We start from the raw sequence: 13811 nt of genomic DNA on the forward strand, positions 1-13811 counted from the left end.
TGACATCTAGTACAATAGATCTACCCAAGGGATCAATAATCTGATGATGGATGTCAATCTCAACCCCTTTACGGATGAGGATCGCAACCCCCCTCGCCTTAGAAGAAAATGAGGAAAAGGCTACAACTTCTTGTTTAAGCATAGAGAGCTTACCATGTTCAGCAGGGGTCAGGTGCGTTTCCTGGAGCAGAGAGACATCCGCCTTCACCTTATTCAAGTAAGTGAGGATACGTCTCCGTTTAATAGGAGAATTGATGCCCCTAACATTCCATGACATTATGTTAAGATGGGACATCTATCCAACAATAGAGGAATACAAAGAGCCAATAGCATTTCTTGAAATGTGGAACATTAAGAAGTATAATCCAGAGTAATAGAGACATAAATGCTACCCCCCTCACCTGGCGAGGCAACTGCAGGAAGGACAGAAAAGAGAAAGAAGTAGGAAAAGACAGAAAAGAAAGGAGAAAATGGAAGTAAGAACAAAGACAAAAACAGTACATGAAAACATCTACAACGGTAAACATCGGTAGAAATAAGCAGCCTGAACCAGCTGCAATGTATAGCAAAGAAAAAAAAAACAGTTGAGAATTAAAATGAAATAACCAACAGGCAATACCGGGTTAGTATATTTAAACAGACAACATTTTGACCCTTACGAAAAAAGAATGGAGCATCATCTACACCATCATGTTAGGCGGCAAACTAAATCAATACCCACTCCGTAATAAGGTAGAAATATTAACAATATCACCCAGTAGAGAAGGAATGGATAAATCACGGTATCAAGCATCACTCATCCTCGGCTCTGGATGGGGAAGATGGCTGCGAAGCCGAGGGTAATCGTATGGTTCCCTCAAGTTCCATCACAAATTCTTTAGCAGAGTCCACTGAAGTGAAGTCCTTCGGACCTTGTGGGGTGAAGATGCGCAGCCGCGCGGGGTAGAGGAGAGAGAATCGGGTACCATTTTTCACTAATTGAGAGCATATTGGAGACATTTCTTTCCTAGCTCTAGAGACTTCCACGGAATAATCTTGGAAGAGAAACAGCCGTTGGCCGTCCCAGTGAAGCGAACCTTTACTCCGAGCCGCCGACCATATCATTTCTTTGTGTCGGAAGTTTAAGCATTTAAAGATAACCGGGCAGGGCCTGGACTGGTTAGAGTCTATGCGCTCGCTCAATTTCCAACGAGGAAAGGTCTTCCGGGATACCTAGGAGATCCGGTAAATCAGAGAGGAGAAATTTTAAAAGGTCGGGGCCTTTCAGAGATTCTTTAAGGCCTACGATTCTCAGGTTATTTCGCATCGAACAATTCTCCAGGTCATCTATCTTCATCATCATGTGTTGGCGAGAAGATGTCAAGGATATAACCACTTCTTTTAGATCTTCAATTTCTTTAAAATTAGCTCCTATCCTATTTTCATTTACTGAGATTCTGCGTGTCATGGACCCGAGTTCCGATTTCAGGTCCGATACTGCTGTCATGAATTTATCTGCCTGAGTTTGTAGCAGAGGTTCCACAGTCTCCTTAATTGCTTTCACTATATCAGAGTAAGGAGGAGGTGCGGGGGGAGCCTTCGGAGGCATAGTAGGTGGGGAGTCAGCTGTAGTGTCCAGAGAATCAGAATTAGGTGACGGTAATGGAGAATCAGGGCTTGGTTCACCACGCTTACCACCACTTCTATATCTTTGAGGTTTCGGTGCAGAAGAGCTTAAGAATTTGTCCATAATAATTATTATGAGCTCATGAGGGTCAGACAGATGAGGCGGTATGCCGTTGGTTAGAGAAGCAAGGGAAGCTCTACATCACAGCCGCGTGAGGTGAGTATTCACATATTGCAGACAAATGTTACCAGTCAGAAGAGGTTGAGATCAGACGTAGATTACTATGCCGTCAAAAGGATACAGCTGTGAACAGCAGGTGTAGTTTCAACACCACCAGCACATATGGGAGGGCGGTCAGCCAGATGTAAAGAGCATGGCAAACAGTAATAATGATATTGTAGTATGTCGACGGTTACGGCAATCCGACCAGCGGCATCACCATGTAAGCACGCCAATTGAGGGTATATCAATAAGTATTGGGGTAACCACTCTCGCTTCCCACATGCGGTGGTAGGAAGGGGGGGTAGGAGATGTAATTCACTTTGTGGCAGTGGACTGGAGAGAGCGTCACCGGCATCGAAGGTCAGCTGTAAAGGTAGTAAAGGCGTTCAATCCCACTGTTTTACGGTCCACCAGATAATAGGTGTAGGGTGAGGAGTTGTCCCACAGGGATAGGGGGAGGGAGGGCTCAGTATGGCTGTGGGGTCCCTGTAGGTGGGTGTTTAGTGATATATATTATTTATAATGATTAATGACCCCCTCACCTCCAGTCTTCACCCCTCCAGCCTCCAGGTCCAGTGCAGGATGTGTGCTGTGGGCAGAGCGGTGCAGGGAGATTTACTCCGGTGATATAGCAGGGAGCAGCAGAGACGCGCTGGTGCAGCACCGGCAATGCGCGGCTCTCCTCAGCTGCGGGATCCGAGCTTCATTCCACAGGCCACCAAAGTTGTTGTATGGGGGTCCCGGAGGGTATACAGCAGGCCCCGAAGTAGACGAGGGGAGGATGGAGGAGCTCCGATGGCTGCAGGAGTCTCCGGAATCGATAGGCCCCACGGAGCTACGTGTCGGACCGGAAGCAGAAATTTAGTCCGCGGCTTCGGTTGCCGGCACAGGCCGCAACCCGCAAAGACCGAGGAAACGGTCTCCCGGCTCCGCAGACCGGCGCACAGGCACCTAGGGCCGTTGAGGGTACAAATTGGGCACAGAGGGGGCAATATCTCCAGCGGCAGCCGCGTTTTAGGTGTGTGGGAGCAGGAGCTCTAATTCCCTGCATCCAGCCGCCTCTCCAGTCAGGCCATGCCCCCCACATTGTATGATTTTTAAACAATTTACTTGTATATTCTTGTGGAAAATAAATATTTGGACACCTACCAAGGAGCAAGATTTCTGGCTCTCACAGACCTGTTACTTCTTATTTAAGAAGCTCTTCCATCCTCTACTCGTTACCTGTATTACTGGCACCTGTTTGAACTGGTTATACGTATAAAAGACACCTGTCCACACCCTGAAAGAGTCAGACTGCTACCTCTCCACCATGGCCAAGACCAGAGAGCTGTCTAAGGACACCAGGAACAAAATTGTAGAGCTGCACAAGGCTGGGATGAGCTACTCGACAATAGTCAAGCAGCTTGGTGAGAGGAGATCAACTGTTTGCGCAATTATAAAAAAATGGAAGAAATACATGATCACTGACAATCTCCCTCGACCTGGGGCTCTATGCAAGATCTCACCTTGTGGGGTATCAATGATCTTGAGAACGGTGAGGAATCAGCCCAGAACTACATGGGGGGACCTGGTCAATGACCTCAAGAGAGCTGGGACCACAGTCACAAAGGTTACCATCAGTAACACACTACGTCGTCATGGATTGAAATCCTGCAGCGCCCGAAAGGTCCCCCTGCTTAAGCCAGCACATGTCCAGGCCCGTCTAAAGTTTGCCAGTGACCATCGGGATGATCCAGAGGAGGATTGGGAGAATGTAATGTGGTCAGATGAGAGCAAAATCAAACTTTTTAATATAAACTCCACTCGCCGTGTTTGGAGGGAGAAGAATGATGAATGGCATGCCAAGAACACCATACCCATTGTGAAGCATGGGGGTTGAAACATCATGCTTTGGGGCTGTTTTTCTGCAAAGGGGACAGGACAACTGATCCGTATTAAGGAGAGGATGAATGGGGCCAAGTATCATGAGATTTTGGGCAAAAACCTCCTTCCCTCAGTAAGAGCATTGAAGATGGAACGTGGCTGGGTCTTCCAGCATGACAATGACTCCAAACACACCGCCCAGGCAACTAAAGAGTGGCTCCGTAAAAAGCATTTCAAGGTCCTGGAGTGGCCTAGCCAGTCTCCAGACATCAACCCAATAGAAAATCTGTGGAGGGAGTTGAAAGTCTGTGTTGCCCGGCGACAGCCCCAAAACATGACAGATCTAGAGAAGATCGGCATGGAAGAGTGGGACAAAATTCCCTGCTACAGTGTTTGCAAACCTGGTCAAAAACTACAGGAAACATTTGACCTCTGTAATTGCCAACCGAGGTTATATTACAAAGTATTGAGTTAAACTTTTTGATAGTCCAAATATTTATTTTCCGCAAGAATAAACAAATACATTTTTTAAAAATCATACAATGTGATTTCCTAGTTTTTTTTTTCAGATTCTGTCTCTCACAGTTGAAGTGTACCTATGATGGAAATTACAGACCTCTCTCATCTTTTTAAGTGGGTCAACTTGCACAATCGGTGGCTGTCCAAATACTTTTTTGCCCCACTGTATATGAAGTCTTTTAATCATTTTTATTCTTTATTGTGAGAAATACCATAGATATATGCATCTAACATCATTTATTTATTAAATATATATTTATATTCATCCAAGTGAATGATGTTTTAACCCTATACACCTATTTTGCTTATCAGGGATACTCTAGATTGCTGTGTATTTTACATACTGTAGAGCCACCCAGTCCAGTCATATCTGGAGCAAAGGAGGGGACACTACACTTAGCTAGATTCAGGACCAAATTAAGGTCTGTGGGGGCTCCTGGGCACCAAATTTGTGGGGGCCCCTATTAATAAAATTATTAAAGTGCTATACTGGTGATGGTATATCTCTATTGAAATGATAAAGTATTACAATTTTTTTGCATTTTAAAACAAATAGCCTGGTACTTCAAGTCAAAATAAAAAAAATACAAGATAGATATATATGTTAACGTTTCAATTTTACGTGAAAAATTGTCATCGGGATTTTTTTTTTTTTTAAGTAAAACTGAAACATTGATCTGCATGCTGTGGTTGCACTGAACTTATTACACCTGAGGGCCACACATACATACATATATATATATACATATATATATATATATATATATATATATACCCCTTGATGAAGTCTGTGTGACGAAACGTGCTGGGCAACCTGGTAGTGACCTTATGCTCAGATAAGCAAAATCTATTTATTTATTGCAACCGGCACTTTATATATTTGTTGTGTAGATTTTTTTTATCCCATTTTTTAAAACAGATTTTCTGTCCAAATTTTGTATTATATGTTATTAAATTGATAAATATTTGTATATTTATCTATATTGTCCCCCCCCCCCCCCCGTGTGTTGCTAAATTCATGATACAGGGAACCACCATCCCTGTTTTTTGGGGGTAAGCAGACACCCTATAGGTTCCAGGGAGTGTCAGTATTTTTATATGTAGTATTACATTATTTATTTAAGGCTTCTTATCGTTGGTGCTAAACACAAGTGGCGCAGTATTATCTTCTAATCTATCTATCTATATATATATCTATATATATATATATATATATATATATATATATATATATATATATATATATATATATATGCACTATGCCATAAACTGGGTTGTAGTAGGGTATGCCAGCGGCCGAGCTCCCGGCGACCAGCATACCGGCGCCGGAATCCCGACCATCGGCATACAGACAGCTGGGCGAGTGCAAATGAGCCCCTTGCAGACTCGCTGCGCTCTCCACGCTGCGGGCACGGTGGTGCGACGCTATCTATTCTCCCTCCAGGGAGGTCGTGGACCCCAAGAGGGAGAAAAGGTGTCAGTATGCCAGGTGTCGGGATTCCGGCGCCGGTATACTGTGCGCCGAGATCCCGACAGCCAGTAAACTGAAGACCACCCCATAAACTGGAGTGCCGGACATATACTGGAGTGCGTCTGACCTCAGCTCAGCCCCGAACTGTCACGGCATGACGCAATACAGCAGCGGCTCTCTACAGTCACAGTCTCACAAGATTTCACGTCACCAACTACCAAGACTGTGACTGTAGCGATGCTCCTCGGCAGTACTGTAAGGAAACAGCTGTGCTGCTGAGTAGGACTATATAGAGCTATATTGTAGTAGCCAGAAGCTGGGTATAGTGTTTGGGGCCCCCTTTTGTGTGGGGGTCCCAGGATGACCACCCCTGCCGCCCCGCCTATAATCCGGCCCTGGCTAGATCTCCTGTGGTTTGGGTACATAAAGATCAATTCTGCTCGACAATGGTATTCACTCAACCCTTGAGTGTCCGCTGCGGAGGGAGAAAACAAAGGAAGTTCTAAAGCTAAGAGGAGTGCCATACTAGTGAAACAGATACCGTAACACAATCACATATTGCCAAAATTAAGGCTGGCTCAATCGCAGTATGGGGTGAGCAGCAACATACTACTGGGAACATGGGGATAAAAAGTAAATATTCAACTGGTTTTGTTACAGTTAATATCACATTAAGCATTGTACGTATGTGTTACCATACCTTGACACTGATATCCCTGCTTGCCAAACACTCCCCTGTTATAAAAGAAAGATTGCAAAGTTATACAGTTACCAATCACATAAAGACATTACTTTGGTATCACATAAATTCACCCTGGTATATAGAGTTCTATAGTATACACAGAGTCATTTTTCACATCCGGTGACCTGAAACATAACGTTACAATGGAGGATATACAAAATAGTAACGCTACTAATAACCTAAAAATCCTGGCTACTATATCACAACAGCATTATGGGTTGGACACAGCGGAGTATACGGGATTGTTCAATAAGGAACTTTGGGGCACATGTATTAACCTGGAGAAGGCATAAGGAGGTGATAAACCAGTGATATGTGCAAGGTGATAAAGGCACCAGCCAATCAGCTTCTAACTGTTAATTTACATACTGGAGCGGATTGGCTGGTGCCTTTATCACCTTGCAGCTATCACTGGTTTATCACTTCCTTATGCCTTCTCCAGGTTAATACATCTGCCCCTGTATACTGTAGTATGCGTTAGGCATGTCCATAGTCAGAGCATGAATAACAACTGTGCATCTGGTGCAGTCGCCCACACAGGGTTATAGAAAGCTGGGACCAGGTACCTTTAGGGGCGTTACTCTGCAGCAACCTCCCTGGCCACACAGCGGTGTTTGCTGTAATGAGGAGAGAAAGAAAGAAGGGGAGGGGGGGAGAGTAACAGCAGACTTATGCTCCCCTATCAGGCAAGAAAGTGGGGGGGGGGGGGTGCGGGGGGCAGTAACAGCAGACCTATGCTCCCCTATCAGGCAAGAAAGGAGGGGGCGGGGGGGCAGTAACAGCAGACCTATGCACCCCTATCAGACCCGGGCCATTGGTACTCGCTCCACCTCCCCCCACCCCCCCACCCCCGACAGAAATACATTATTACGTAACGGGAGGGGAGGGGGGGCACAGTGGCATATGTAATCTGGAGTTTCTGTGTCTCATGATGTGAAATGGGGTTGATCTCGGTCTCATTACAAAGTGAGAGCCTGCTTTATAAACTACTTACCCCTTCTGGGATTTTTTCCCCCTTTTTTTTCTAATAACATAAAAATTAAGATCTTTATTTGTGAATTACCCAGATTTTTTCTGACAACACACACAAAAAAAAACAATGTATGTCAAATGTATATAAATAAAAAAATGGACTACATAGCCTTTAATAGATTGCAAATAAAAACAGACAACTGCTCACATAGTTCTTCACACCCCTAACTTTAAAATCTGGTAGAAGCACCATCATGCACAGCTATTGTGTTTTTTCGTCTTCTTTTTATATTAAGAAAAAGCTTTACAGTTGCCTTTATATGTAACGTTACCAGTATTCAGTGTTGATCAGTGGTAGCACTTCCTGAATGAGGAACATATTTCTTATAATACCACCAGCCAAAACCAGAGCATGGCTATTGCAGGACTTTATGCAATTTATTAAAGAGTTAACACTGCAGAAGTCACAGTAACGTATTTCCCAGCACTTACCCGCTGTGCCACATAGCTCAATAAGGAGAATGGTAAAATAAAGCTTGGGGTGACGTTGCTTAAGTTTAACATGGGATCCAACGCCACCATAGAGGCTTTGCTGGATCGCTTGCTAGGTCACTTCATGATAGTCACTGATGCCCTCTAGCCAAAAATGATAAATAGACCTCTAAATATTATACTATACAAACTTTAAATGCAGAGGCGTAACTAGTGTAGGGTAAGTGGGGCACGTGCCCTGGGCGCCTTGGCATGCCCAGGAGAGGGGGGCGCCGCCGGCAGCCAGGGCATCATGCCCCACCCGCCCCCGTCACGCCGAAATGTGAGGGGAGGAGAGCGCAGCGTCTCTCCTTCCCCTCACCGCCGCTGCCAGCACTAGCAGCGCTGCGTGTGTCCGGTCTCTGGCGGCGTTAGCCAATCAGAGCTTGCAGACCGGCTCCTGATTGGCTGCCGTTCCGCGAGCTCTGATTGGCTAGCGAACCGGCGCCACACAGCCGCCGGAGACCTGGAGCGGTGAGGGGAAGGAGAGGCACTGCGCTGCGCTCTCCTCCCCTCACATATCAAATCAACACAAGCGGTGAGTGACCGTGGGGGGGGGGGGGAGGAGGAGCACAGTGGGACATGTAACTGGCACAGTGGGGCATGTATCTGGCACTGTGGGGCAATGTATCTGGCACTGTGGGGCAATGTATCTGGCACTGTGGGGCAATGTATCTGGCACTGTGGGGCAATGTATCTGGCACTGTGGGGCAATGTATCTGGCACTGTGGGGCAATGTATCTGGCACTGTGGGGCAATGTATCCGGCACTGTGGGGCAATGTATCCGGCACTGTGGGGCAATGTATCTGGCACTGTGGGGCAATGTATCTGGCACTGTGGGGCAATGTATCTGGCACAGTGGGGCATGTATCTGGCACAGTGGGGCATGTATCTGGCACAGTGGGGCATGTATCTGGCACTGTGGGGCATTGTAACGGGCACTGTGGGGCAATGTAACGGGCACTGTGGGGCAATGTAACGGGCACTGTGGGCCATTTTCAGTGGCCACACCCCTTCTGGTGCATGGCCACAATCCTTCTGGAGTGTGACCACGCCCATTTTTTTGGCGCGCGCACATGCTTCTTTTGGGGTTTTGGTTTTTTTTTTGGGGGGGTGGGGGCATTTTCCATCTTGCCCTGGGCTCCGAAAACCCTAGCTACGCCTCTGTTTAAATGTGAAAATCTCAAAAAAAAAAATTTTTTTTGTTTACTTTATACATAGAACTCAAAAAGGGTTTACAGAAAAAAACAATTGGTTCTGTCAAATGATATAAATAGAGGTCGTTTGTCCATATTACTGGGTGAACCAACGATAGGCACATCTGTAATGTTCTAACCATTCTATTCCAGTGTTCTGTTATATGGGAAAGTCTCATAGAAATCAGCTGTTCAGCCTTTGTAGATTACAAATGTGCTCATCTGTCGTAAATGTGGCAGGATGCCACAAAGCTAGAGCCCGAGGCTTGATTACAGAAGGTGTGCTCTATGACCTATTTGTGGGCATTGTGTGATTTTAAGAGCAGTAACTATAAGTTCCCAGTATATATATATATATATATATATATATATATATATATACATATACATACATATATACATATATATATATATATATATATATATATATACATATACATACATGGACAGCAGCTAGATGGCTGGGAGTGACTCTATAAGGTGCTGGTTGGTTGCACAGGTACATTTTGACGGTGAGCTGCTCCACTGCAGCGTGTCAGTCGGCCGTCATGCACCTTTGTAGCTGACGTTCCCTTCTCACATCAATGGCACATGGTGCTCTGCAGTTTCCATGTCGGTTATTTGCAATGATGCCATTTGCCCAGACACGATACAGGTGAACAGTTCAACACAAGGTGCTTCAACAAGATGGATCCGGTTTGAAATCGCTATATCTCTGCAACCACGAACTGCCCATAAATGAAACTCTTACCACTTGAAAGGGCTGGGCATAGAGTTTCCAATGACTACCGTTTGATGACTATTGACTACAAAAATGATTATGATAATTCAAAGATGATATTTAAGTTATAAATATCTTCTTTGCATTATTCTAATCGTTTTTATAGTCTGGAGTATACTGGAGAATGAGAGGTGAGGCTCTGCCTCCCCTGACCGCACGTCACGTGAATGGGGGAGAAGGTGTGGGGGGAAAGTGGGAGATGGGTCAAGAGATCAGCTAGACTTTAAGAAAAAGTTGAGGTGTTAGGGAGTGTTTGAAAGATATTGACAATTGTAGATTGATTTGGCATGGCAGATTTGCAGTTACACATATCCTCTAATAGTAAACACATCTTGCTCCAACCATAGAACACAATATTTTAAACATTTCTAAACCAGGTGACCAAGCAAGCAAATTACATCAAATCACTTACACATGACGTGACAATCACGGAATCAGCCAACTTATATTATTACGTGTCATGCTTACCAGATGAAATCTTTGCAGTGTGAGCAGTATGTTGGTTGCCGGAGATAAGTTGCCATAAACTTGTGTCCATTCACTTGGTGCACCCTCCGTCTCATAGCCCTATGGCGTTTCCTTGTAAAGTGCCTAAGCAGCCGTCCATCCCGCATTGTTCCTGTAGATTCAGTGAAAATGGAAGATTAGTGGCAGCAAATATACATTTGCAATGTCCGAAATTTCGATGACCACTTATTTGCTCAAGATTTAAGAAAGGGTTCTCGGAGGTGTATCTGGGGTTATCATGTAATCAAGTTACTGATATTTCACTAGTATCTCAGTAACACTTTGGACCTACTTTAACCAATTCAGGTACACATCAGGTATTTACATTGTGCAGTTTAATTGTAAAGAGAGAGAAATGCCTAAGGAATATTGGAAAAGGCAATGACATCAGTAGATGATAAATTTGCAGGGTATATAATAAATTCAGGCTTAAGTCATGACAAAGGTCAATAGAGAAGTCTCAAAAAAAAATTAAAATAAATAAATAAAATAGTATTTCTCATGAGGCGCCTATTCTTGTAACTTATTGTTTAAATCCTTATTGTATAACAGGCATATATGCTAATGATGAGGATAACACACATCATTGAGTACAACCAAATAGAACTGAATTAAAATGTATATCAATTTATTTTTTAGACATTTGTAGTAATAAAATATCAAGAGAGTATGGCTTATAACACTGCCCTATCCACAGGCAGACTTAACAATTGACTTCTTGTTTCAATGCGTTCTTATACAGTATATCAGCTAACACGTTTCGTTGGCAAAGACTTCCTCAGGGGTGTTCAAGATCATTAGGGAACTTCAATTTTTGTATAGTTCCTCTATTGGTGTCACTTTTTGGTGGGCCTATTATTTAGGGCTGATACTTGTCAGTTATGGAGCATTTACTTATCCTAATTCAGGATTAGGTGGCTTCTATATTTGTATAAAATCCTAATGGCTGTCTTCCTTTAGAAGGGGCCTATTTGGTTTCTGTAATTGGTAATTTACCACTTGTTGTAACAAAGGGAAGTAGGTCCCAAATGAGTCCTCACTTCTCCTTATTAGTATATTTCTCTCTCTTGGTCTGTGCAGTGCTGGAGTCAAATAGACCAGGCCTGGCCAACCAGTGGCTCTCCAGCTGTTGTAAAACTACAAGTCCCATAATGCTTTGCCACAGTTTTGCTATTAAGGAATGCTAAAACCGTGGCAGGGCATGCTGGGATGTGTAGTTTCACAACAACTGGAGAGCCACAGGTTGGCCAGGCCTGAAATAGACTATATATATATATATATATATATATATATATATATATATATATATATATACTGGGCAAAAGTTCATTTATTTCAGTAATTCAACTCAAAAGGTGAAACTAATATATTACCGTATATAGACTCATTACATGCAAAGTGAGATATTTCAAGCCTTTATTTGTTATAATTTTGGTGATTGTGGCTTACAGTTTAAGAAAACTCCAAATCCAAAATCTCAGAAAATTAGAATGTTACATAAAATCAATACAGAAAGGATTTTAAATACAGAAATGTCAGCCCTCTGAAAAGTATAACCATGCATATGTACTGGTTTTAGGCCCCTTTTGCATGAATTACTGGCTCAATGCGGATTGGCATGGACTCTATCAGCCTGTGGCACTGCTGAGGTGTTATGGAAGACCAGGATGCTTCAGTACAGTAATCCTCCGGTCATTGAACCAGGTTTTGTTAGAAAAAGGTGCACAAGCAGCAGGGATGACCGCAGTATGGAGAGGATGGTCAGGAAAAGGCCATTTAAAAGTGTGGGGGAGCTTCACAAGGAGTGGACTGAGGCTGGAGTTAGTGCATCAAGAGGCACCACACACAGACAGATCCAGGACATGGGCTTCAAATGTCGTATTTATCTTGTCAAGCCGCTCCTGAACAACAAACAACGTCAGAAGCGTCTTACCTGGGCTATAGAAAAAAATAACTGGTCTGTTGCTCAGTGGTCCAAAGTCCTCTTTTCTGATGAGAGCAAATTTTGCATCTCATTTGGAAACCAAGGTCCCAGAGTAGGGAGAAAGAATGAAAAGGCACACAATCTAAGATGCTTGAAGTCCAACATTTTAGAACACTTCATGCTTCCTTCAGCAGACAAGCTTTATGGAGATGCTGACTTCATTTTCCAGCAGGACTTGGCACCTGCCCACACTGCCAAAAGTAATAAAACCTGGTTCAATGACCGTGGGATTACTGTGCTGGATTGGCCAGCAAACTCGCCTGACCTGAACCCCATAGAGAATCTATGGGGCACTGCCAAGAGAAAGATGAGAGACATGAGACCGAACAATGCAGAAGAGCTGAAGGCCGCTATTGAAGCCTCCTGGTCTTCCATAACACCTCAGCAGTGCCACAGGCTGATACAATCCATGCCACGCTGCATTGAGGCAGTAATTCATGCAAAAGGGGCCCAAACCAAGTACTGAGTACATATGCATGATTGTACTTTTCAGAGGGCCAACATTTCTGTATTTAAAATCCTTTTCTTATTGATTTTATGTAATATTCTAATTTTCTGAGATTTTGGATTTGGGGTTTTCTTAAGCTGTAAGCCACAATCATCAAAAATATAACAAAAAAAAAGGCTTGAAATATCTCACTTTGCATGTAATGAGTCTATATAATATATTAGTTTCACCTTTTAAGTTGAATTACTAAAATAAATGAACATTTGCACGATATTCTAATTTTCTGAGTTTCACCTGTATATATAATATGGGTGGTATTATAAAAACCAGCCACTTCCATACCCTCCAACATTTTACACATGAAAATCGGTATAAATTCGGGAAAAGGGGTGTGGCCACGGGTAAACCTTTTCCTATACTTTTAATGGAAATTTGGAGAGTCAAAAATCGGTACAGACCATAAAAAAAATAAGATTTTAAATCTACCGGTAAATCATTTTCTTCTAGTCCGTAGAGGATGCTGGGGACTCCGTAAGGACCATGGGGTATAGACGGGCTCCGCAGGAGACATGGGCACTATAAAGAACTTTAGAATGGGTGTGCACTGGCTCCTCCCTCTATGCCCCTCCTCCAGACCTCAGTTAGACAAACTGTGCCCAGAGGAGACGGACAGTACGAGGAAAGGATTTTTGTTAATCTAAGGGCAAGATTCATACCAGCCCACACCATCCACACCGTATAACATGGAATATACGAACCAGTTAACAGTATGAAACAAAACAGCATCAGCCTGAGACTGATCAAAACTGTAACATAACCTTTATGTAAGCAAAAACTATATACAAGTCTTGCAGAATTTAGTTCGCACTGGGACGGGCGCCCAGCATCCGCTACGGACTAGGAGATAAAGATTTACCGGTAGGTTTAAAATCTTATTTTCTCTTACGTCCTAGAGGATGCTGGGG

At 43.6% G+C, this 13811-nt stretch overlaps 1 protein-coding gene across 2 annotated transcripts in view; it reads right to left on the reverse strand.

The window, feature by feature from the left end:
- The window catches only part of PRKCH (protein kinase C eta), a 386129-nt gene that overhangs the window by 198198 nt on the left and 174120 nt on the right, over window positions 1–13811 (reverse strand). For both annotated transcript variants that reach the window (XM_063947701.1, XM_063947703.1), the window contains exons 3-4: window positions 10376–10526; window positions 6385–6419 (exon numbers count right to left, since the gene is read on the reverse strand). In XM_063947701.1, coding sequence (XP_063803771.1) covers window positions 6385–6419; window positions 10376–10526 — 186 coding nt within the window. The remainder of the gene's footprint in view (window positions 1–6384; window positions 6420–10375; window positions 10527–13811) is intronic.

Source organism: Pseudophryne corroboree, chromosome 12, assembly GCF_028390025.1.
Source record: "Pseudophryne corroboree isolate aPseCor3 chromosome 12, aPseCor3.hap2, whole genome shotgun sequence".
Taxonomy (NCBI): domain Eukaryota; kingdom Metazoa; phylum Chordata; class Amphibia; order Anura; family Myobatrachidae; genus Pseudophryne; species Pseudophryne corroboree.